Source organism: Sander vitreus, chromosome 12 (assembly GCF_031162955.1).
Source record: "Sander vitreus isolate 19-12246 chromosome 12, sanVit1, whole genome shotgun sequence".
In the NCBI taxonomy this organism is placed as follows: Eukaryota; Metazoa; Chordata; class Actinopteri; order Perciformes; family Percidae; genus Sander; species Sander vitreus.
In genome coordinates, this window is record NC_135866.1 from 7,285,400 (window position 1) to 7,308,680 (window position 23,281).

Sequence of the window (23,281 nt, forward strand, 5' to 3'; positions counted from 1 at the left end):
CATCGTCCCTCATATGAATGAGCTGTGCTACTATAAAGTGCTACTGTAATAGCAATGGTCTTCAAGTCCATCTAAAGGGAATGTGGATGGTCATGATAATAGTTTTGATGCAGCAGAACAGATTTTTTTTTATTGAGCAAGATACTATACTCATTTTTCATTCTCAGGGTCTTGAGAACATGTATACATTATGATACATAATAAAAGCTATGTTCATTTGTTCCAGCATGTTGTTGGTTTTTTGGTTAGTTTTTAAGCACAACTAAGAAAAATGATGACACAATATAATATTGACACATTTTACAGAAAATTTGCTCAGCCACTGCTCTCATTACTGAAAAGGGAATACATGTATATTACTGTAACTGAAAATGAATGAAATGACTAGAAATCCCTGTTAAGTGAAATACACAGCAGCTTTTGTCAAATTTTGTTTGCACTTTTTTACCTATGCAGTATTTACCACATTCATACAGTTATACATGTTCTTGCACAAGAGCTGTCAAATTGCTCAACAGATTTCAACCATTGACTCCAATCAAAAACCTTTGAAACCATTGTGTCATTACAGAAAAATATAAACAGAAATTGGACACACTAATGGACAAAGTCTTATCCTTCAAGGTGTTTTGTATGTGCAGAAAACTTGGAAAACAGAAGCATTAGGTATGTTGTTCTGATGATTTGCCCCTGATTACACTGAACATACAGTACAATACAATTAAATATGTTCCATATGGGTAAAGTCAAGGTCTAATGCTTCACAGGGTGCTGCTTTTGTAAATCAGGGGGGGCGTGGCAGGTACAGGGTGTTTTGTCATGACCAGAGACACAACACATCTTCAGTATAGTTGGAAAGGTGGTGTGAATCAGTCAGTGCTAGTAGGTGCTGGTATTAGTCATGACCAAACAAAGAACATATTTTTGTTCTTTTAAATCTGTCTCTTAAAACCAGTGGGCCAAACAAAACAGTCTTGAACAGATCTACTACTACAAAAAAAAACTGTGACTGTAGTCTTTGTCCATTGCATTGAGTTAATAAGTAAGTAGCCAATACGGCGTGTTAAAGGTGCCGTAAGTAGGATTGCGAAGATCCAGGACTTAGCCAAAAAATTTGAACATCAACAACTTCTCAGTCCCTCCCGCCTTTCCCTGACAGGCTGTAGGTGGAGCCAGAGGAGCCGGATTTTTTTTATTTACCTGCTTCATGTAGTTCTACTGGAACATAGGGTCAGTTTTAGCAAATATGACAGAAAGTTAGTTTTATAAGTCTTACCTACTGCACCTTTAAATATGTCTGGATGAGATAATACATTTTCTGACTATTAATAGCTCTATAGTACCCAGGACAGGAATTTGTTTAATGATCTTAGATGAGCTAACACAGCCAGCCGGAAACAGAAAGGGTTTGACTACAGGAAAGAGTCATGCTTGATCCTTCCATCTACAGGCCAAGAAACTGTTCTTAGCTCAGTAAATCCTCTTTGCTGTAATCATGTCAAATACCGACATGTTGGACAACGTTTATATGCACCATTGCCCGAGTAACTAGCTTGAGAAACAGTGGATCTAATGTTTCCGACTTTGCCCTTGAGTGACCAGACAGGAGGCGCAAGTGCAAATCCCAGTAATCCTTGACGACAAAATTACACTCATGCTCTTGATGGCTATTGACACCCCACATACTGAACCTCTCTTCCCATTTAGGTGCCATCAAGAGTGACTGGACAGAGAATACCATTTTGCCGACACATAAAGCATGGCACATGGAAGAGCTTTGCACAGGGGATGACTTGTATTTTCTACAATGTACAGTCTAAAAAGTGGCTACATCATTTGATAAATAATTGCCATTGCCATTCAAATCAAAGTTATACTGTCTGTTGTGCGAAGTATTAAGAATGTAAAGTTAAATGTAAGAGACCATGTTGTTGTCCACAATAGTTCATTAACAGTACTTCCAATGACAAGAGTTCTTCACAAGTATCACACTCCCATTAATATTGATACAACTTGACCTCTTTGTGTCAAACAGTTTAGCTGGAATACGTTTCCGTGCTTAGGTGCTATTCTTGGAAACAGAAAACAAGCTGTCCAGCGGAAGCATCTTGTCCATTTGACAGATAGCCCATAGCGTGCAAATGACACTTACTGTAAAGCTGAGGCTTTAAGCTTATCTCAACTTGCTTCTGCCCACATTCCCCCCTCCCCTAGATTGTTTATCTTAAATCACATAGGCTCAGAGTTGGAGGCAGATGGGGTCTTACAATTTCTGGACCCATGAGTGATAAGGCCATTTAGGGTGAGTGAGGTCGCAACTAGTGGGCAGCTAAATCCTCCCTTTCATGGATAGTTTGACTAACACAGGGCCGATAGTGTATGTCGTCATCAGACTCCTCTGGCTGGGGTGTGAAGCATTTGTCAAACTTGCGCCTCATACGTTTCCTCAGCTGGAAGGTGCGCTCTGTGTTTGAAATTGTGTATTCCTGTTCCTTCAGTTTGGCGTAATAGTCGGAAAACTTGTTGAACAGGATGGAGATGGGCATGCCATTGAGGATGATACCAAAAGAGATGCAGCCAAACGCCACACAGCGGCCGAGATAGGAGATAGGTACGACATCACCATAGCCCACAGTAGAGATGCTCACCTGTAGGAAGAAAAGAGTAAAGTGAGTCAGCTTACATGCATGATTTGTATTCTGTTTTTGTTTTGTTTTTTACATTTAACATGAAGACATTTAGAGCATGGCAGGAAAATGAAATATTGTGATTTCTTTATTTGTCCCAAAGAGGAAGGGCTCATCCTCATGGTGCCTTTCAGTCTGCCTGAAACCACCCCATGGCCATGGAAGAGTCCAATAATTTAAACGTTTCCTGATCAGTTGCCATGTTGCAAAGTTGAACATGAACAGAATCAAATAAACCTCCAAGACTGCACTGCAACACTTTCCATCTCTCGAAAGCAATCACTGTGTCTGGCCACAAACAAGACGCATTACATCGAATTAGAGGGGATTGGACACATATAAGGACAGCTGCCACCAGATAAATAAAAAAAAACCAAATGTCTCTTAAGGAGAGTGCACGCAACACAGGCTGATGACAAGTACACTAGTAAATTAAAAAGAAGCAAGTCAAATTTGAGGATGTTGTCACTATTACACTGAACAAAAAGGAACAGCAACAGAGGAATACTACATCTTATTTCTTACCATAGTTTGCCATGTTAAATTAAGCTATGAAACAGAAACAGGATATAGAAAACAGGATCCAAAGTAGTGGAGCCTTTTAATATGTATTCCTGCACAATGCCTGCAAAATTAAATAGATAATTAGCTAAATAAACTGCACCCTATTGTTCTATATTTACATGGTCAATTGCCAAATGGGTTTGACACAATTCCAACAACTAGAAGACAAAAAAAGGTATCTGCCAACTCAGGCAATTTCTTTAGTAGTCCGAATGTGTTTTCTCAAATAGCTTGTCACCAATTTGCTATCTACTCACCATTCCCAATAATTAAAGGAAATGTTTGACCTTCTGGGAAATATTTTGCTTATTTATGTTCCTGCAGAGAGTTAAATGAGAAGATTGATACCACTCTTATGTCTGTTATGTATGAAGCTAGAACCAGCAGTGGGTTAGCTTAGCTTAGCACAAGGACTGGAAACAAGGACACAAACAGAAATGCAGAAACAACAAGTCATGATTTTACAGTGAGAACATACTGTTACATCTTGGTTTGGGGCAGAGGTAGAGGCTGGACACGTGGGGTAATCAAATCACAGGCTTTGAAACAAATGCCGCTCACAATAGGAAACGGATGTTCTTGAGCAGAAAGTTACCAAGATAGCCCCTAAATAATAAGCTTGGGAGGAGAGAACACATTTGGTTACCATGTTGTTTTAGTTGCAAGACATCTGCTGCCTAGTGCAGGTAAGAATTCATTTTTGTGAATGGTTGGTGCTTAAGCACAGGCCAGTTTGGTGGCCCTCACTCATCAGTTAAGTACCATCTTGTCATGTGTTCATGGAAGAACCGGAAACCATAAGAGCTGGTTGAATCCTCTTAATGCTGTGCACCATCCTTTGTTCCATTAATAATAATGGCTGTTCAGGTGTTGCCTGGTATTCAATTCAAATTTTTTTTTATAGTGTCAATTCATAACAGAAGTTATCTCAGGACACTTTACAGAGAGAGTAGGTCTAGAACACACTCTATAATTTACAAAGACCCAACAATTCCCCCCAAGAGCAAGCATTTGGTGCAACAGCGGGCAAGGAAAAACTTCCTTTTAGGCAGAAACCTCAAACAGAACCTGACTCTTGGTGGGCGGCCATCTGACGCTGCCTGTTAATGTGAATATGTTTATTCATGATGTTTCCGTCCAGATCGAGTGAAATAGTAAGAAAGGGGAAAACTAACTAACTTTACACTACTTGGATCCAGCCAAGATCAAGGCAAAGTCACCAAAAAGAAATGTTAGTGAATTAGACGTTGACGTTGATCCTACTCACCGCAGCCCACCACCAGGCATCTGGTATGCTGCTGAATGGTGTCCCAGGCTGATCCACCTCCACAGAGTGCATCAGAGCAGAGAAGGTGAAGATGCCCATGGCAATGAACAGAAACAGACAGCACACCTAAATAATGACAGAAGAGTACATGTCAACAGCAGTGCCTATTCATATTTGGTAATCAATATATTTATACATTTGGGACCACCCATCCGGTCACATGATAGTTTTAAGCTTTATTGTGACTCACCTAGAATACCTACATCTTATGCTGCATGTACTACCACATAATGTACACTATACTTACAGTATTTTGAACATGAATGGCCTAAAATACAGTAGTTGCCAGGAACAACTGAGCCGAGAATGACGCACATGCTTGTTTGGATAAGCTTTCCTTTACTGATGTGTCATATGTGTTAGATTTGTCTCACCACAGGCGGCAGCTCTAAGGGAGAACAGTAGTAAGTTGGACAAAAGAAAAAAAGAGCGTGTTGATTTCTTAGGCAAAAATGATGGATTTAAAAACCTATTGTGCTGTTAGATGACTGTTTATTGTATCCCCTCAGCTCAGATCCTGAGCTAGCATTAAACCTGCATCAATTGATTTTTTTGACCACGCAGGTGGTAGGGAAAACAAACATTATTGGCATTTTATCATCTTATAAAGTTGCTATGGTGGCTTGTCAGCAGAACGTTGCCTACCAGCAGATACGGAGTGACATTAGCATTCATTTGGAGTCATGTTTTTGGCCACCGGACAAAGGGCCAACATTCACTCTGCTTTTAGCTCTGTTTTTGGTCTCCACCACCTCAATTCTCCACCGTGTTCACCAGCTAGCAGCTTACTTTGTCTGTCTGCAGTTTGGTGCTGGGCAGGTATGCAAAGCTGAAAACAGCTGCCTGCTGCAGCTGGAAACAACTCTGATAAGAGCAGTGAGACCAAAACATTAAAGTTGCAGGCCTGAAAACAGAAACAATGAGCTTAAAGAAGCTAAACTGGGTGATACTTATGTGGGGGGTTTATCACTACGAGCAACCATAGTCATATACCGATTATAACTGCTTAAACTCTGTGTTCCATTGTTTTATCTGTGTATGTCCCCACCACAGTAAATGTATGTTTGTGTTTCTGTTAGATTTGTCTTGTTTTATACTCCTCCATACCTGCTCAGAGCACTGTCGGATGGTGAAACCAAACGCCCTCATGCCTGTGGAGTGACGGGCAAGCTTCAAGATACGGAAGATGCGCATCAACTTGACAACCTTCAGCACCTTGCTGACTTTACTGACCCTTGCCATGGTCTTCAAATCTTCCTTTGCACCTACGTCTTCTGAATCCATAACAAATGTCTCAAAAATGATCTGCAGGAAGTATGGCATAACAGCCACCACATCCACAAAGTTGAGTGCACTCTTCAAAAAATGTCTGATGTTGGATGTGGTGAGTAACCGCAAAAAGTACTCCAATGCGAAGAAAATGATGGAAGATACCTCTATCCACTCCATGTAGGTTTTGTCACCAAGTTTGTACTGCCTGAGCTCCTTTACTGTGTTCATTGTCATGGCAACAATAGAGATAAGCACAAATAGACTGGAAAACACAGCAAAGGCTTTGGCTGACAGTGAGGAGTAAGGATTCTCCATCAAGTCCCAGAGGATCTTCCGAAAGCTTCCAAGAAACATATTCTTGTATCCCTCGCCATCCTCGTGAGGCTTAATCTCATCAATCAACTCCTGGTTCACCTTCAGTTGGTCTCTGATGTCGTCCACTTTCTCCTCAAACAGAATGCGGCAGCACCTGAGAAGAAGAAGATCATTTATTGTCTATTTTTACAAGAGCTCATCATGCTTGAAATAAACAAACAGCAACAGACCAAACTATACAATAAACATAGTGAGTACTAAATATATACAGCACCTTGGAGTGTCCTTCAGCTTCAATCCCCAGAATTGCATCTCTTCCTCAAAATTGACAGGGCAGAGACTATCCATCACCCACAGGACATTACTGCAATAAAAGTGGAAGATGTAGTGGAAAAACAGGGGGTCCCTGTCAAAAAAGAATTCGTCATTCTGAACATTGTAATCGTCACAGAGCGTCAGCCGCTTGGTCGGATCATTACAGAGGGCTAGTACTCCAATCCTGGTTTTTGGGTGTTTGAGGACCAAATGCTTTGGGATGTGAAACAACTTTCCACCTACGTTGAGCTTAACAATGTTTGATTTCCTTGGGTTTGATGCAGGTTTTTTCTGATCTTTTGTTGCACTTTTTTTCTCACCAGGTGCATCAAGGTTGTCCATAGATGTCCATGCTTTCACAGAGCTGTCCTGTGAAAAGGGGAATTCCTGTTCTTCAATGCTTTGTGAAAAACTTATCTCCCGTTTTATGGTTGAAAAAAGACTGGAGCGACGCTTTTTCAGCACTTTCAACTTTGGCATTGCATTTGCCATTGTGACAGCTCGTCAGAAGACAAACCAATAAGAAAAACGTTTTGTGCCAATCAAGTCAGGGAAAAACAACAACAGTATTCCACAAGATCTCCATTTAGGCTGAATATTGTCCTCTAAAAAACTGCTTTCAGGTTAAAATAAAGATAAAGAAACAGCTACCGCGCTTGTCTCTCGGCGTGCAAGAAGATCAACTGCATGTGTTAGGGATTCAGGCTCTTTACTGATTCTCTAATCCCATTGCTGTTCTTTCTATCTAAACGCAAGTTAAAAATACTGTTCAAGAGGATTAGTGTTGTGATTTAAGGCTTTGAGTTCTGAGAGAGGGGGAAAGGCGGAGAGAGTGGTGTGATGACTGGTGTTACATTGTTAACAAGGCTATGGAGACCTTTAGCACAGGAAGTTCACATTAATGCTGCAGATAGATTACACTGGCTAGCTCCAGCTATTGTCCTTCTTAACTTGATTTTAAAAGTTCCATCCCCAGAAATGAATATATGGTAAAATTGTTTCCTTGTTCTATATTTTATATATATTTTCTTAATAATAAAATCCCAGTTTGGCATTGATCCCTTTATAATAAATTACTAGCATATTAGTTTATCAAAACATAGTCAAGCAAAGTTAAAAGAAGAAGAAGAAAAAATCCAATTTTGGTTATATGACACTGAATGACAATGATGACTGTATAGATCAAACTATTATTCAGTTTACTAAATCGATAGTTTAAAATGTAAGTAAAACATGCACTGTAATAATGTGAACATGCCACAAAAATAAATATGTATGTATGCTCAGGTGGCTACACTGTTGGACACACTCTGGTGTGTGTGTGTGTGTGTGTGTGTGTGTGTGTGTGTGTGTGTGTGTGTGTGTGTGTTACAGACATCCCAATCAAAAAACTGTCAAATATTTGTAGTCTCTGAAAGAATTCAATATACAACAGGAAGCAATTAACAATTGCATGCATGATCAAAATAGGTGTTAAACAACGGAGACAATTGCCGTAGTTGTCTCTATTATTCCACATTGTAAAGTTAAAATCAGTGATATGGCAAAAAGGATACAACACGATGACTAATGGTACGGTCCAGGGTTCCACCCATGACAATTTGCGTGAATGGTATTGGCCATTCGCCGGAAAAGGAAGTGAGAATCTTAAATGAAATTTCGATTAAAAACAATAATTTTAAAGTATATTTTATTAAGTAATTTGGTGAATCGTTCCTTAATTTAAGTACAGTCAATATAAAATTGTGAATTTAAAAAACAAATAAGAAGCACAGTTGCCATATATCTCTGCCGTGCACCACGTGACTTCCTTTCCGGTCTAACCTGACAACATGGACGCCAGCCGCGTGCAGCCGATCAAGCTCGCAAGAGTAAGAAAATGTATATTATGGTGGAAATACTCATATCCGAACGGATATATGGCTACAGTAACAACTAATGTATTATACGGTCCCAAAACATTGAAGCTATATTTACTTTTATACATTATTTAGCGTACGACACGTCGGCTCTCGTGCATCCATCATGGAGGCCCGTCCATGTCTGCCAGCTAGCTAGTTCACTGTTAGCCTGCTGTGAACTGTTCTGGACTTATTTTAGTTCGAAAGCCTCTGTCGTCAATCTCACTAATATTTTGTTGTTTCAGGTCACCAAGGTGCTCGGAAGAACTGGTTCCCAAGGACAGTGTACACAGGTAACTTATGCTTAGAATGGCTCGGAGTTAGCATCTTACACCGTGAAAAACAGGGGTTCTCTTTGATCCCGAATTGATCAAAGTACCTACAAAATTAAAACGGTAGATCCGGAAATATCTTACTTTGCAGATTGCGGTTGGTTTTACGTATCTTAAACTCATGTCTGCGTGTTTTCTGTCTCTCTTATACGCAAGACGAATCCGAATCATTTATTTCCAGTTTTCACTTGCAAGGAATTTGCCTTGGTGTCTTTGGTGCGTGTAATAACCATATTAAAGGGAATAAACAATAAGGCAAAGTACTGCTACAGTCAAGAACATTAATACTGAATAGATATGTTACAATAAAAAGATGCAATAACAAATGTATACAGTATAACTAGATGGATACTTTATTGATCCCCAAGGGGAAAATCAAGGTTCCTGTAGCTTAAGACATCATACACATTCACATACATCACAAACAGGATGATTACAAAAGCAAATCCACATGAATGGATGTAAGGGATGTATAAGCATGAGACGCTTGCAGGGACTGACCCTGTGATTCAGTATGTATGGTAAGGTGCTCTGTGTCATGGTGGTAGTGCAAATAGGTCCAATAGTGCAAGGATAAAGTCTAGAGACCAGCATTAAATATGGACAGTATCTGAGAATAATGTAAATATAGTAATATATAAAAACTATAGCAGTGCAAGGATAAAGTTTAAAAAAAGACAGCATTGAATTTGGGCATTATAAGAATTAAATATGGGAAACTGGGAAGGTTGTACGGTTTAGTGCAGGGTGTACCAAAAAAAAGATTGATCAGGGTATGTTCAAAGTGTGTGTATAATATGACTTTTCCCTTTCGGAACAATGTCTTAGAGTTGGTAGTTGAGCTCTGCTAAAGGTCTCAAGTGTTAGTCACTCAGGTAGACTCTATCAAATGTGATTGCTGTAACTTTCCATGAGCTTATTTGTTTGATTTTAAATACCTGTGTAAACGTTAGAGTGGATGACTAACTTCATGTCAGATTTACCCGTTAGCATGTTGAAGGCTCGACTTGTATTTCAGTCTAATCATGTCACTTCATCCGATCTTCTTGCAGGTCCGGGTTGAGTTCATGGACGACAGCAACCGCTCCATCATCAGGAACGTGAAGGGCCCAGTCAGAGAAGGAGATGTGCTGACACTTCTGGAGTCTGAAAGAGAAGCCAGGAGGCTGCGATAGGTGAGGGGGTGGGGGGTATAAACCCAGCCATATCTGTTGCCCTGTTCACTGATAATTGTTCAACAGTTGGCATAGAGCTTAGATCGGGTCCAAAATATCAAGCCCGACCCTACCTGAGCACGTTGTGTCCGAGCCCGGCCCGACACGTTAACTGTACCCGACACTTTTTAAATACGTGGGCCATTATAACTCACGTTCTCAACTACCATTCCGAGTTTGAACTGCAGAAATCTGTTTAGAATTATCTTAATGAATAATGCAACAAGGACGAAGCATGTAAACTGTTTGTTTATTCCGAATGGAATGGATCGCAAGTGGATCCGAATGAAGAAACGTTAAAAAAACTCGACCCTAGCTCCCTCAGCTGAATAGTGTGGGTAACAGATCAGGGCAGCAACATAATCAAAGCCCTGGAACCATATAGGAGACTTTCTTGTAAGTAAGTGTTATCTCTATGAAAGAAGTCTTCATTTCAGACTGAAATCGCCGTGTTTTGTGTTGTATTGGAAGGTGTTTCAGTGTCCTGTCCTCTGTACGTAAATGGGGGTGGACAACGCTTTTATAAAAAATCTTTCAGTACAGTTTAATAACAAAACCACCAGTATGTGGCCTCACAATTACCATTGAATTTAATCTAGAGCTTTTTTGACAGTGTCTACAAAGCTGAACACTTAAGCTTCTGAAATGGAGGATTATTTCACAGCATTTTGAGCTGTATTGTGTTATGTAACAGGGTTATATTTCTATTAAGTGTATTTCTGACCCCACTATGTTGAAGTTTTAACTGTCAACCACTCATATGGGTGGGATGGGGGGGGTTGTTGTTTCATGCTTTCACTTGTGTTGCTGTTTGCAGCTACACAATTAAACATGGCAGTGATGCAACTAACCAATCATGGCCCACCCCAAAACAAAACTCTGTTTTTGTTTTTATTATTATTCCAAGTGTAATTAAGTGACTTGTAGTTTACTGTGCATTTAAGCGGTGTCCATGCATGGGTTTAGTTCTGTGGTTCTTGGAGCTGGTCATCAGGACTGAATGCAATTCTCTCAGAATTTCCTCCTGGAGCACCAGCCAAATGCAGGACACAGGGCTGAGTTAAAAAAAGTTTAAAATATAAGAAATGAGACTTGACAATATCACCTGAACTAGAACCCTGCAAGTATCAGGTTTATACAGAGGTATTGTTTTTTGCTGATTTAGTTGAATGTGTCTTGTTTTTTTAGATGGGGTGTGTGTGTGTGACTGATTTCTTGTCTCTACAGGGCCCGCTGAAGCTTTGAGGTGCGAGTCCATACTGTGAAGCAGGATGATGTCCGCTTGAATCTGATGTTTCACTTGAAATGGCCTACGATCTCACTTGTTCAGATGCTTTGAAATAAATTTGGTTATTAAGATGAGCGTGGATGTCCTGTGTTTTTAATGCGTATAGTTAAGTAGATGTGAACGGTTTTGATAATGATTAACGGACATTTCTTGAGGCTGCAGCAGTGAAGACACAAGTGGTCAATTTAGCTGAGTTAGTTTTCTCCTGGTTATTGGTTTGTCAGGTGTGTTCTAGGTATAGAGGCAGTGTGATAGCACACGTGTAAATGCACTGGACTTATTCATTCATGGTATTCTGAGGTTACTGCGAAGTGCCACATTGCATAAATGACGACCTTTGTAATTTCAGTAGATGCATTACTATGATAAAATCCATATTTTAGAATGTGATTGTAATCCAGTGTGTCTGTTGTGGTAAGAACATTTAAAATGTCTGCAAAATGAAGCAATCTGAGTTGATGTTAGTACCACAAACAAAGTTAATATGATTAGTTTGTGGTGGAATGTAACTCAATTAATGTACTTAAGTAAATAAATTGGAGGTAACTAGTATTTCTATTTCATGCAATGTTATGCTTCTACTCCACTACAGTTTTAATGAATAGACTGTTTAATTGCTAGTTACATTCATACAAAATATAAATCAACTAAAATTATAGATTAAACTTTTAAGAGGTATAGTGAGTAATTGAAAGCTGCAACATTTATTATTTATTTATACAATTATAATCAAAAACACAGACATACAGAACTGGGCTGTTCTGCAAGAACAGAACTTTTATTTTGATCCTAATACTTTAGTACTTACGTAAGATTTTGAATGCAGGACTGTTACTTGTAAGAGCTTATTTTTACATTGTATTGCTTCTTGTGCTTAAGTAAAACTAGTAGTTTTCTCACAAGCATCTCTATATAAATGACACAAACTTTCTCTGCCCACTGAAACTAAAGTACAAAGCATAAGTAAATACACCCAAATCATCTTTTGGAAATTGATCTTAATTCCTTAATTTAAAAAAATGAGGAAAAATCCAACCTTTAAGAACACCAATTTTCTCTGTGAATGAATAATGTATCGTAAATAAATGTTCTTCCTTAAAATACAGGGGGCATAAGTCAGTACACCCCTATGTTAAATTCCCATAGAGGTAGACAGGCCAGTTATTTCATGGATCCAGGATACTATGCATCCTGATAAAGTTTTTGGAATTAAAATAGCCCCACATCATCACATCCCCTTCACCATACCTAGAGATTGGCATGGGCTACTTTCCATAAGATCATCTCTCAATGCAAATCAAACCAGCTATTAGGCTAACTGAAATAAAACCATGCCAATCTCTAGGTATGGTGAAGGGGATGTGATGATGTGGGGGGGGCTATTTGAATTCCAAAGGCCAAGGGAACTTTATCAGGATGCATAGTATCCTGGATCCATGAAATAACTGGCCTTTAAAGATAAAAATCTGCCTGCCTCTATGGGAATTTAACATAGGGGTGTACTGATTTATGCCCCCTGTATTTTAAGGAAGAACATTTATTTATTTACGACACATTATTCATTCACAAAGAAAATTGGTGTCCTTAAAGGTTGGACTTTTCCTAATTTTTCTAATTAAGGCACTAAGATTAATTGCCAAAAGATAATTTTTTATTCCTCTTTTTTAGTCAACTTTAGCATGGGTGTATTCACTTATGCTGAGCACTGCAGATTTATTTTAAGTGACCAAATGCCACAAGGTCAAATCAGAAGTAGCCAGTGATGAAGCAACTCTGCTCCAGTGTTGTGAGTACAAGTTAGGTTGTTTGATGTTATTCATGCAGATGTATTTCTGCAAATGCTAAGTTTATCTTAATATGGTTCAATATATACATCTAGAAAAAAGGACATTTTTATTATCAGGTGGTGCAGTTTACGTTCTGACCAAGAGAGGGCAGCATTATTCTTAGTCGATTTTAGAGTTTACATTCAACTCCACTGATCACAATGAACGGAAAGTCGTATCTGATGCCAATCTGGACTGCATTTCTACACTTTCCATCCGTTTTCACAGTGTGAGACTTGTGAAAGACTTGTCTGAAACCACTTATCTGTTGGCTGCACGGGTTCATGGCATCAGAATCAAAGGTTGGGACTGAAACAAGACCCAGTCTCATGCATGAACACATGAACTGTTATTTCAAGGTGTTGATTATAACTAAGCTGTGTCAAAGTATGTTTTTTCCTATTCTTTCCCACCATATTCCATGCAGTTTTCCTTTCCTCTGTCTACTAAATCTACTTTTCCTTCTGACAATAGAGTATATGAGGCCAAATCTGATCCAGATGATTCTGGTCTGGCATTGCTTTTAATACATACATATATATATATATATATATATATATCACATTTATATATTTCAAAATTTCAGTCGATGTTTTTTTCAACATGAAGTTATTTGGGTGAATTCCAGCTTGAGGTTCACGAAGGAGCCCAGTGTTTGAACGGGAAAGCAGGACTGAGTTATGTGTTGTGATGAGGTTTTGTGGCTGCTGCTGTATGTATGTAAGTAAGTAAAATGTATTTATACAGCGCTTTTCACAGACAGGGTCACAAAGTGCTTTACATGTGCATAGACAATAAAACATAGTAGAAAATAGTCTAAGAATAAAATAAAGTAAAAATACAACAGATAAAATCAATAGATACAAGACAGAGGTTACACAAAAGCTAGCCTGAACAAGTGAGTCTTCACTTGTCTCTTAAAACAGTCTCAGCAAACCTAATGCTGGTTGGCAGAGCCTTCCAGAGTCTGGGTGCCATAGTGGCAAGATAAGCAGGGGCCTGACCATGTAGGTTATGGTGAGAATTTGGAATTGGATCCTGTAGGTCATAGGAAGCCAGTGAAGGGAGCAGAGTAGAGGGGTGATATGGGTGCGCCTGTTTGATCTACACTCACCTAAAGGATTATTAGGAACACCATACTAATACCGTGTTTGATCCCCTTTCGCTTTTAGAACTGCCTTAATTCTTTGTGGCATTGACTCAACAAGGTGCTGGAAGCACTCTTTAGAAATGTTGGCCCATATTGATAGGATAGATTTCTCCACACCATTACACCACTACCACCAGCCTGCCCAGTGGTAACAAGGCCTGATGGAGTCATGTTCTCATTCTGTTTACGCCAAATTCTGACTCTACCATCTGAATGTCTCAACAGAAATCGAGACTCATCAGACCAGGCAACATTTTTCCAGTCTTCAACTGTCCAATTTTGGTGAGCTCGTGCAAATTGTAGCCTCATTTTCCTATTTTTAGTGGAAATGAGTGATACCCGGTGGGGTCTGGATGTTTTTCCTTTTTCAGACCATTCTTTGTAAACCCTAGAAATGGTTGTGCGTGAAAATCCCAGTAACTGAGCAGATTGTGAAATACTCAGACCAGCCCGTCTGCCACCAACAACCACGCCACGCTCAAAGTTGCTTAGATCACCTTTCTTTCCCATTCTGACATTCAGTTTGGAGTTCAGGAGATTGTCTTAACCAGGACCACACCCCTACATGCATTGAAGCAGCTGCCATGTGATTGGTTGATTAGATAATTGCATTAACGAGAAATTTAACAGGTATTCCTAATAATCCTCACCCTTTAGGTGAGTGTAGTAAGTAGCCTAGAGTGAATTGCAATAGTCAATACGGGTGGAAATGAAGGCATGGATGAGCATTTCATTCCAGTTCTGACTGAGAGACCACAGCCCTTAGTTTGCTAATGTTGCGTAAGTGAAAAAAAAACAAAACAGGAATTGGTCAGTGATTTGATGTGAGTTTCAAAAGATAGGGATTTGTCAAATGTCACCCCAAGGTTCCTTAGACTAGGCTGGACCGCAGATGACAAAGGCCCAATGTTCTGCTTAATCAGAGGGATAGCGCTATGTATTCTGTTGGTTTAATTACCTTTAATGGCGTGAAAACGTATTTAAGTACATCTAGAAAAAGGAGTCATCCCCTGCCCTCCCACCAACATAAACACCTAGCCACACATACCTAAAGAGAGAGGGAGGGAAAGAGACAGACAGACAGAGATATGGAGGTAAGCTAGCTACAGGCCTGAGAGAACAGTTCAAGCAAGCTTGAACAGTCTCAAGCTTGCTTTTGAAAGACAACACAGTTGTGGTACATCTTATATCATCAGGCAGTTTGATGCAGAGAGTAGGCCTGTAATAACAGAATGTACCTCCATCTGATTTACTACTGATCGTGGGTGCAGTTAGGAGACCAGCGTCTGACGATCTCAGCATTCTGGAGGGTTTGTAGAAACCAACAACAAGAAATGTGAAAGTGATACCGAGCCACAAATTAATTCTTGGCAGCGAGTCATTCAGTAAGTCATGTAAAACCAAAAGAAGCATGCTGGCACTTGAAATAGATTGACAGTGATAGAGAGGAAAGAGTGAGACAGAAAAACAACACTTTGTGATACCTTCATTGTACAAATTTAGCCAAGACATAAGATTACAAATCTGGATCAACAGCATTTATCTTACAGAAAACACCCCTCATGTTAACGGCTGTCTGTGGGCGACATGCTGCACCCTGAGGCGATTTCAGAAAACGGATCAACAGATCCCACAGCCTGGATCAGACTACTATTCACAAAGCTAGAAGGTTTTCAAAAACCTGCACCTGCTTCATTCTCTGACTGCATGTTGACCTCAGAGTGAAACTATGTTTTCAACAGCTCCGTGCTCAAAAACAACTTGGGGTCCCCTTACATCCCGTGTCATCATCATTCCACAACTCTTCAGCTCTGTGCCTCACCCACCCATTTAGACTTACGGCTGGCATGTGTTTACCATCTCTCCTCCTCCCTCTCCCCCTATCTCTCTCTCTCTCTCTGAAACCGAAGCAAACCAGGTCAGAAACCCATCTATCCCAAGGCCACTCATTGTTTGCATGCCATCAAAGTATAACTGAGCCAGGAGAAAACACCAGCAGTGGACATGTCTGTCTGTCTGTCTGCAGGCAGTATCTGGGATCTGCAACATTATGCCAGACATCCAAACATCAATCAGAACAAGGACGCTGTGCCTCCAACACTGTTGGTATGAAAGGGTGTTTACTGCTTTCCAGAATTAGACATTGGTGCACAAAAATAGTCCTGTGTGTCTGTTTTTCATTTAATCATATAATGCTGGGAAAAGAATGCAACCATGCAGCTCCAGAGTTCATTTAGGATTTTAGCTTTTGAACTGAACAACAGCTCAGAAAGCAACCAATCAGGGCTCATATTTGAGTCATTAAAACTATTTGGCTTAAAGCTGCAGTAGGTAGAAAGCAAAAAAAAGACACCAGAATTTCAAGTAGAGTAAGACATCTTCCTGCAGCTGTCCCTCTCCGCTGTCTGTCAGCATGTGTAGAACAGCCAATAGGAACGCCCTCTCTCTCTGAAATGACCTGTGAAGTCTCCAGTCACGGACTAGATTTTCTAAAGCTTGAATGCAGAGCTGAGAAGAGGTGCAGAAGTCTTTATTTATTTATTATTATTAAGGCAGCACGGTGGCTCAGTGGTTAGCACTTCTGCCTCACAGCAAGTAGGCACTGCAGCGTTTGATCCCGGTCCGGGCAGGGCCTATCTGTGTGGAGTTTGCATGTTCTCCCCGTGTTTGCGTGGGTTTCCTCCCACCATAAAGACATGCATGCTCGGTAAATAGGACTACAGTTGAAAATTAGCCGACTGGCTAACACTGGCGCATTTAAAGAAATGTTGATTAATGTGCATTGTCCTAATCAAATAAATACATTACAGCATTTCTCTCAGACAAATAAAATGTTATTATAGATTATTTTGCCCAACGATGCCAAAAATACACGGTCTAAATCTCAAAATCATTCTTCTGATATCTATGAAGAGATTGAGAAATAAATCAAATTAGAAATGTTTTTTGTCTCGAGGTCACCCTTTTGTTGATTTGCCTTCATGATCAGTACTGAAAACTGCAGACAGTGGATTCCTTTGACAGGAAATGTCAGAAGTTAGGTGTTCATGAACTTATTGCTTTGCTGTAAATGACAGCAATGACAGTACAAGTATTCTGATCCATACTTAAAGCGGGTATAATCAATGTTTTCTGGGTGGTTTGCCATTCTTCTCAGCTCAACGGAGCATTTCAGGGTCTCTCAGCTCACAGCTTTGGTTCACTCTCACTGCTCCTCATCGGCATCATTGTCAGCCACAGCAGGCAGCTCCAAAAGCTCAAAAAACCCACAGTACGGTACCTGGCCAGCACTAAACGGCAGACAGACAAAGTTAGCGCCCAGCTGGTGAACATGGTGGAGCATTTAGCAGCTAAAGAGATGAGTTGGTGGAGACCAAAGAGTGAACTTTGGATTCACCAACAAGCTTAGAAACACGACTCCAAATGAATGCCAAAGTTGCTCCATATCTGCTGGATGTGTTAGGCACCTGCTAAGTTGATAACATGTCAGTGCTGTGTTTACAGCTTGTGTCCGCTGCCCCGAAGTGAAAAACTATTTATTTTATCGCAGATTCAAGTATGAGCAACAAAACAACAATCTAAAAATGCTTAATGATGAATAAAAGTCCTGCATTCAAAGTCTTTCCTAAGTAAAAAAACAAAACAAAAGTATTACTAGCAAAATGTACTTAAATTATCAAAGTAAAAACTCATTATGCAGAAAAAATATCCCCTTTGAGTGTATTATTATTGTTATGTATTATATTACTGGGCTGTTAATACTGATGCATTAATGTGTTGCCAGTATTTCTATGCTGTAGCCGGTGAAGGTGTAGCTTCTTTTAACTACGTGAACTACTATGTTTTATAAACTGATTATATTTTGAGTGTTCACATTTGCATCCATAAAATAAATTTAGTAACTGTAGCTGTCAAATAATTTTAGGGGAGTAAAAAGTACAATTTTCACAGAGTAGAAGTATAGAGTAGCATGAAACAGTAAAGTACAAATACCTCAAAACTGTACTGAAAAGTACAGTAACTGAGTAAATGCACTTGTATCATCTTGTCGTGCTGGTGTGAGAGGGGGCTCTTTGGAATCGGAGGAACTTGGCAGGAGGCTGTGGGCTTTGTTTCTCCCATGCTGGTTAACAGGATGTGTAGCAGGGAGGTCACAGAGCATCCAGGGGGAAGAGAGGCCTCTGATTTACACACTCTAAACCCTGTTACGACCTGGGTCAAGACCCTCAAATTTTCGAATGGGGCCCATAGGACACAGAGGGGATACCAAAAAGATAATCACCCCAGAGGTAACTAGAAGTCATTCCCTGCCTCTCTCTTTCTCTCGCCTCCGTTGGTTTCTGTCCTCGTTCTCACAAGCCTCTCAAACTTTTTTTTACCCTCTCTCCCCTCCAGACCCTCTGAACACTGAACTTTAGTACACCCAGCCTCTCTACAGATTATCCTTGTTTCCTGCCATTAATTGAAGAGGGTGAAGCAATTAGGCAACAAGAGGGCAAGCCACGTTTTCACCGCTCGCAGCAATGAGGGGAGCTTTAGAAAGAAAAGAAAAAAAAGCCTGAAATGAAAGATTACACAGCTGGCATGCATAGCACATCTCTCGCCCGAAACTATGCTAATTACGTTTACCTGTTTGCAAGGGCACAGGGCTTTAATTCACTGCTGTCCAGGAAATAACAGTAAATCAGATTCCAGCTTGCTCAAACAACATAGAACACCTTGAAAGAGGAAATGAAACAAACAGCTTTCGATGTAGGCATAATAAAAACAAAATTTTTATATTTGTGTGAGCAAGAGCAATGTAGACTACTGCAGAAACAAAAAGATAAATGCAAAACCAAAAAAGTAAAATGAAGAAAAACTTGAAGGATGACCCAAAAAAAAGCCAAACACAGCTTGGATGTTCTTGATTTACTTTTATGCAAGCAAAAGTGCAAAAGGGAGGACTCCATTGTGCGAAGGTCAGAAAAACAAGCCATCCATTTATTTTTTCGAAGGCTCCATCCCTTGCAATGCATGTGACTTGTAAAATATCTTTTCCCACAATTCTCTGCACAACAATGTCACAGCACAAACAGCAGGTGTGCAGAAGCACAGGGTCAGATGCTTGGCTGGTGCTAAGGCCTGTTGTGGAGGGATGGCGATGTTGAGGCAGGGTTGAAGCCCTGCAGCACATGTCCTTTAGTAAACACTGTGAAACAAAGCTTTGTGGACTCTGGCCCCTGGACTGAGATGAATAATGGCACAAACAACGTGTTAATTAGTGAGCTTTAGAAGCGCTAGCAGGTGGATTTTGATGCCTTTGGACAGAGCAATGCTAGCTCATTTCCAGTCTGTATGCTAAGCTAAGCTAAGCTACGGTGGCCCTGAGAGGCCACTGCACTGCAACTTAATGCAAACACATGCAAATGGGCCACAATTCTTAGCAAAATAGCACATTTCCCAAAATGTTGAAGTATTTCTTTAGCATGGTGTCAACATCTATCTGTGTCTGTTGTCAGGTTGTATGAGTCAGTAGTTAACTGTAAATGCAAATAGTGGGTTAGAAACACTAATTATATATTCAGCAGGTTGAGAAACACTAATTATATATTCAGCAGGCCCTTCAAGACTGCCTGTGAAATAGTCCACTGTTATTCAACTGTTACTCTGCCTACAGTGTAATCTATTGTACTCATCTTACTTGAACAATTTAAAAATGATTGTGTAAATGTGTGTGATGTTCAGTTTGTTTTGGGCGCCTGGGTAGCTCACCTGGTAGAGCGGGTGGCCATATGCAGAGGCTCTGTCCACAATGCAGCAGCTTAGGTTTTGAGTCCTACTTGCGGCCATTTGCTGCATGTCTTCCCCCTCTCTCTCCCCCGCTTTCATGTCTACAGCTGTCCTGTCTATTAAAAGGCTAAAATGCCCCAAAAAAAAAGTAGTAGCATGTGCTAAAATCTTAAAGAACTCACTGCAGGGTTATGTTTTTATTGGTGTCACACCTGAGTTAAGATGACTTGGCGTTGCTTATATGTAATGACCCTGGAAGAATTTAACACTTTTACGGAAACCCTGAGCTGTTCACACGGGAGAGAGATCATGCAGGCTACACTCTGGACGCACAGCTGTGTCAATATTTAATAAGAATAAACTTCAATGAAATTGACAAGTTAAAATCAAATTTCTGACATAAAAAAATGTACATAATCTTTCCATGACAGGTTACTCTTAACCTTTTAGCTATGAAAGTTTGCTTTGACCTGTCATATATGCCAGTGTTTACATATCTACTAAATGAGTCAATGGGACAAATGGGGGACAGGATTTGTGTTATGACTGCTGAGAAATGTGGGTGCCGCCAACGCAACTCTAGTTAATTATTTTCATGTTGCAACAAATGCACAGAAGATATCACCATGGAGTGAAACAAAATAACACAAAATACAACAACAGGTCCTTTTAGTTGGACTAAAACTGCTACACTGCTAAAGTAATAACTGCAATCACAAGACTGCTTCTGGTAATTCCATCCCACGACTGCTGAGAAGTTTGACAAAATAAGGTTTTCTGGCCTGCTACACTTCCAAAACAACATGTTGCCAACCTTACTTGTGAAAAAACACAGAAAAACACAAAGCTGAAAACACTTAGTGAGGCGATTCAAGTTCAATTAGGATTTGGGATTTGAGATTAACATGGATCAGGACAGTCATTAGAGACTCAGCAGAGAACAGATGGTCAGAGGTCATTAACCCAATGTGACATCTGATCATTCTTGAAGTGCATAGGTGGCATTGTCATTAAATGTCACCTAAACAGTTTCTACTTTCTAGTTCTAGTCTCAAGTAGGCAACCAGACACACTACAACGCCCTCCACTAAAGGTAACATTAAAAGAATAGTTTGACAATTTGGGAAATACACTTATTCGCTGAACATGCAGACAAAGGAGTGGAAGCGCTGCTGGGTCTTTCTTGTATTCAACTACAGGTGCTCTTTGGATATTCCGAGTGCACTGTTTATATCTCATGTGAAGGACTTATTGCATGAGTGGAACGTTTGTAAAAATGCATGTCTCCTTCAAAAATACTCCAAGGCACTCTGTAGGTCTTGTGCAAAAATTAAAATGCCTTTATTTTACATGGCAATGTATTTAAAAACAAGGTCATTTTTTAATAAATTTCCATGTAAAATAAATGCATTTTAAGACCTACACAGTGCCTTGGAGTATTTTTGAAGGAGACATGCATTTTTGCGCAGTGGTGACCTAATGGTTAAAGAAGCGAACTTGTGACTGAGAGGTCGCCGGTTCAATCCCCAGACCGACAGGATAAAATCTGGGTGGGGAAGGTGAAAGAGCAGCACTTGTCCCTCCCTCATTACCACCACTGAGGTGCCCTTGAGCAAGGCCCTTAACTCCAACCGCTCCAGTGGAGCTGCTCAGTGGCCAGCAGATCAGACTGTGGTTGTACTGGGCAACTTCCAGGTATGAATGTGTAATTTGTTCTCAATCGACTTACTTGGATAAATAAAGGTTTAAAAAAAAAAAAAAACACTTACCGATACCACTTTGTTCGGTAAATATGAAGCTACCGCCAGCAGTCGGTTAGCTTAGCTTAGCTCAAAGACTGGAAACAGGGAAACAGCTAACCTGACTGTCTGAAGGTAAGTCAATTTGACAATCGCCCTTTAAATCCCACTCATAACATATTAAATCTTATTTGTTTAATCGGTTGTGGTGTATGCTCAGATTTATGGGTATTTTTTCGTCACCATGAGCTTGGCAGGGAATGGTAAAACGACAATGTGTCGTTTTCACACCTCAGTTTTTCTACTGTTTTAACAAACGAGATATGTGTTAGTGAACTTCGGCAGTTCAGGTAGGCAGATTGTGTTACCTTTTGACAGAGCTGGGCTAGCTGTTTCCCTCTGTTTCCAGTCTGTCTACTGAGCTAAGCTAACTGGATGCTGGCGGCAGCTTCGTTTTTATCGTATTGACATCATTCTTCCTTTCTAATTCTCAGCAAGAGAGCATTTCCCAAAACGTAGAAGTGTTCCTTTAAATAACTGAACCTAAGGAATAATAGAAGCAGGAGGACCTGCCTCTGCAATACAAAAGCTTTTTGATAGTGTACATTACACTTCAGGACTTCCAGGTGGTGGGTGTTTTCCGAACCAATGCACAGTACATTGTCCTTTCAGAACCGAAACATAAATGTATAATTTCTGCAGAAATGTCTAAAGAGTGCACAGCTGCTGTGGTGCAGTTATAGGCCAGAACCCTTACTGTTCTGGAAGAACACTTTGTAATCCAAGCCATCTTTCCTTTCCCTTCTCCAAACCACCAGCTGCTTAGCACTTGACGGAGAGAGGCTGTCTGCCAGATACCCAACATTTTTCCCAGAACAGGCCACACTCACAGCCAGATGCCTCTTCAGTTCAAGTGTGTCCTCCATCCGACCTGCTTCCACCTCTACTCCTGTTGATTAGAATGAATGGGGCGATGAATTAGTATCATTGTGATCAGTAACCTACACCCATCGGCCTCGAGTGCTCCTAACTCTGTGGTAAACACAGTATGCGTGTTTGAATGATCCACAGGAGGCCAATTAGTTCATGGGAATCGGGCTTCATAACCGGGGTACACGCCACCAAGGGGCTCATTTTTGGGGACAAACAGGGGAAAGAATGTGTCCTCTTAAACTCTGGGAAGACTGCGTATTACATCTGAGACTTTGGGTCCATGAAATGTAAAAGATTGGTTCTGGAGAGCTCGTTTAGCAGCCACAGCTGCCTCATTTAAGCAGAATCCCCAGACAGTGTAAATACGTGTTTGAGTTATTTACAGCAACTACATTTAGCATGAAATTCCTCCTTGACCTTGGTAACTTGTTTTAGTCTCCAGAGGGATTTCTTTTGAGGCAACCGTATACTACAGCAGGAGTCCTATTTATGTACATAAATACATGCTTTTATGCCAAAAATAATTCAGTATTTTAGTGTATTTCTAATCATTAGTACACTGTTAAAGGATTATTTTTGACATTTGCAGAAATAATCATATTCATTTTCTGGCGCAGTTAGATGAGATGATCGATACCACTGTCCC

The 23,281-nt window shown here is 40.2% G+C and overlaps 2 protein-coding genes across 2 annotated transcripts; one reads left to right on the forward strand and one right to left on the reverse strand.

Annotated features, from left to right (window-relative positions):
* Positions 1 to 2,318: 2,318 nt before the first annotated feature.
* On the reverse strand, positions 2,319 to 6,972 carry LOC144526664 (potassium voltage-gated channel subfamily V member 2). Its single transcript, XM_078264276.1, has 4 exons — positions 6,440 to 6,972; positions 5,686 to 6,319; positions 4,519 to 4,644; positions 2,319 to 2,648 (listed from the first exon to the last, which is right to left on the reverse strand). The coding sequence occupies exons 1-4, from the start codon at positions 6,970 to 6,972 to the stop codon at positions 2,319 to 2,321; spliced, it is 1,623 nt and encodes a 540-aa protein (XP_078120402.1).
* A 1,288-nt stretch (positions 6,973 to 8,260) lies between these two features.
* rps28 (ribosomal protein S28) lies at positions 8,261 to 11,289 on the forward strand. The gene is made up of 4 exons (XM_078264398.1): positions 8,261 to 8,351; positions 8,627 to 8,674; positions 9,766 to 9,888; positions 11,155 to 11,289. Exons 1-3 carry the CDS (start codon positions 8,313 to 8,315, stop codon positions 9,886 to 9,888), a joined length of 210 nt encoding a protein of 69 aa, XP_078120524.1. The 5' UTR covers positions 8,261 to 8,312; the 3' UTR covers positions 11,155 to 11,289.
* The last annotated feature ends 11,992 nt before the right edge of the window (positions 11,290 to 23,281 follow it).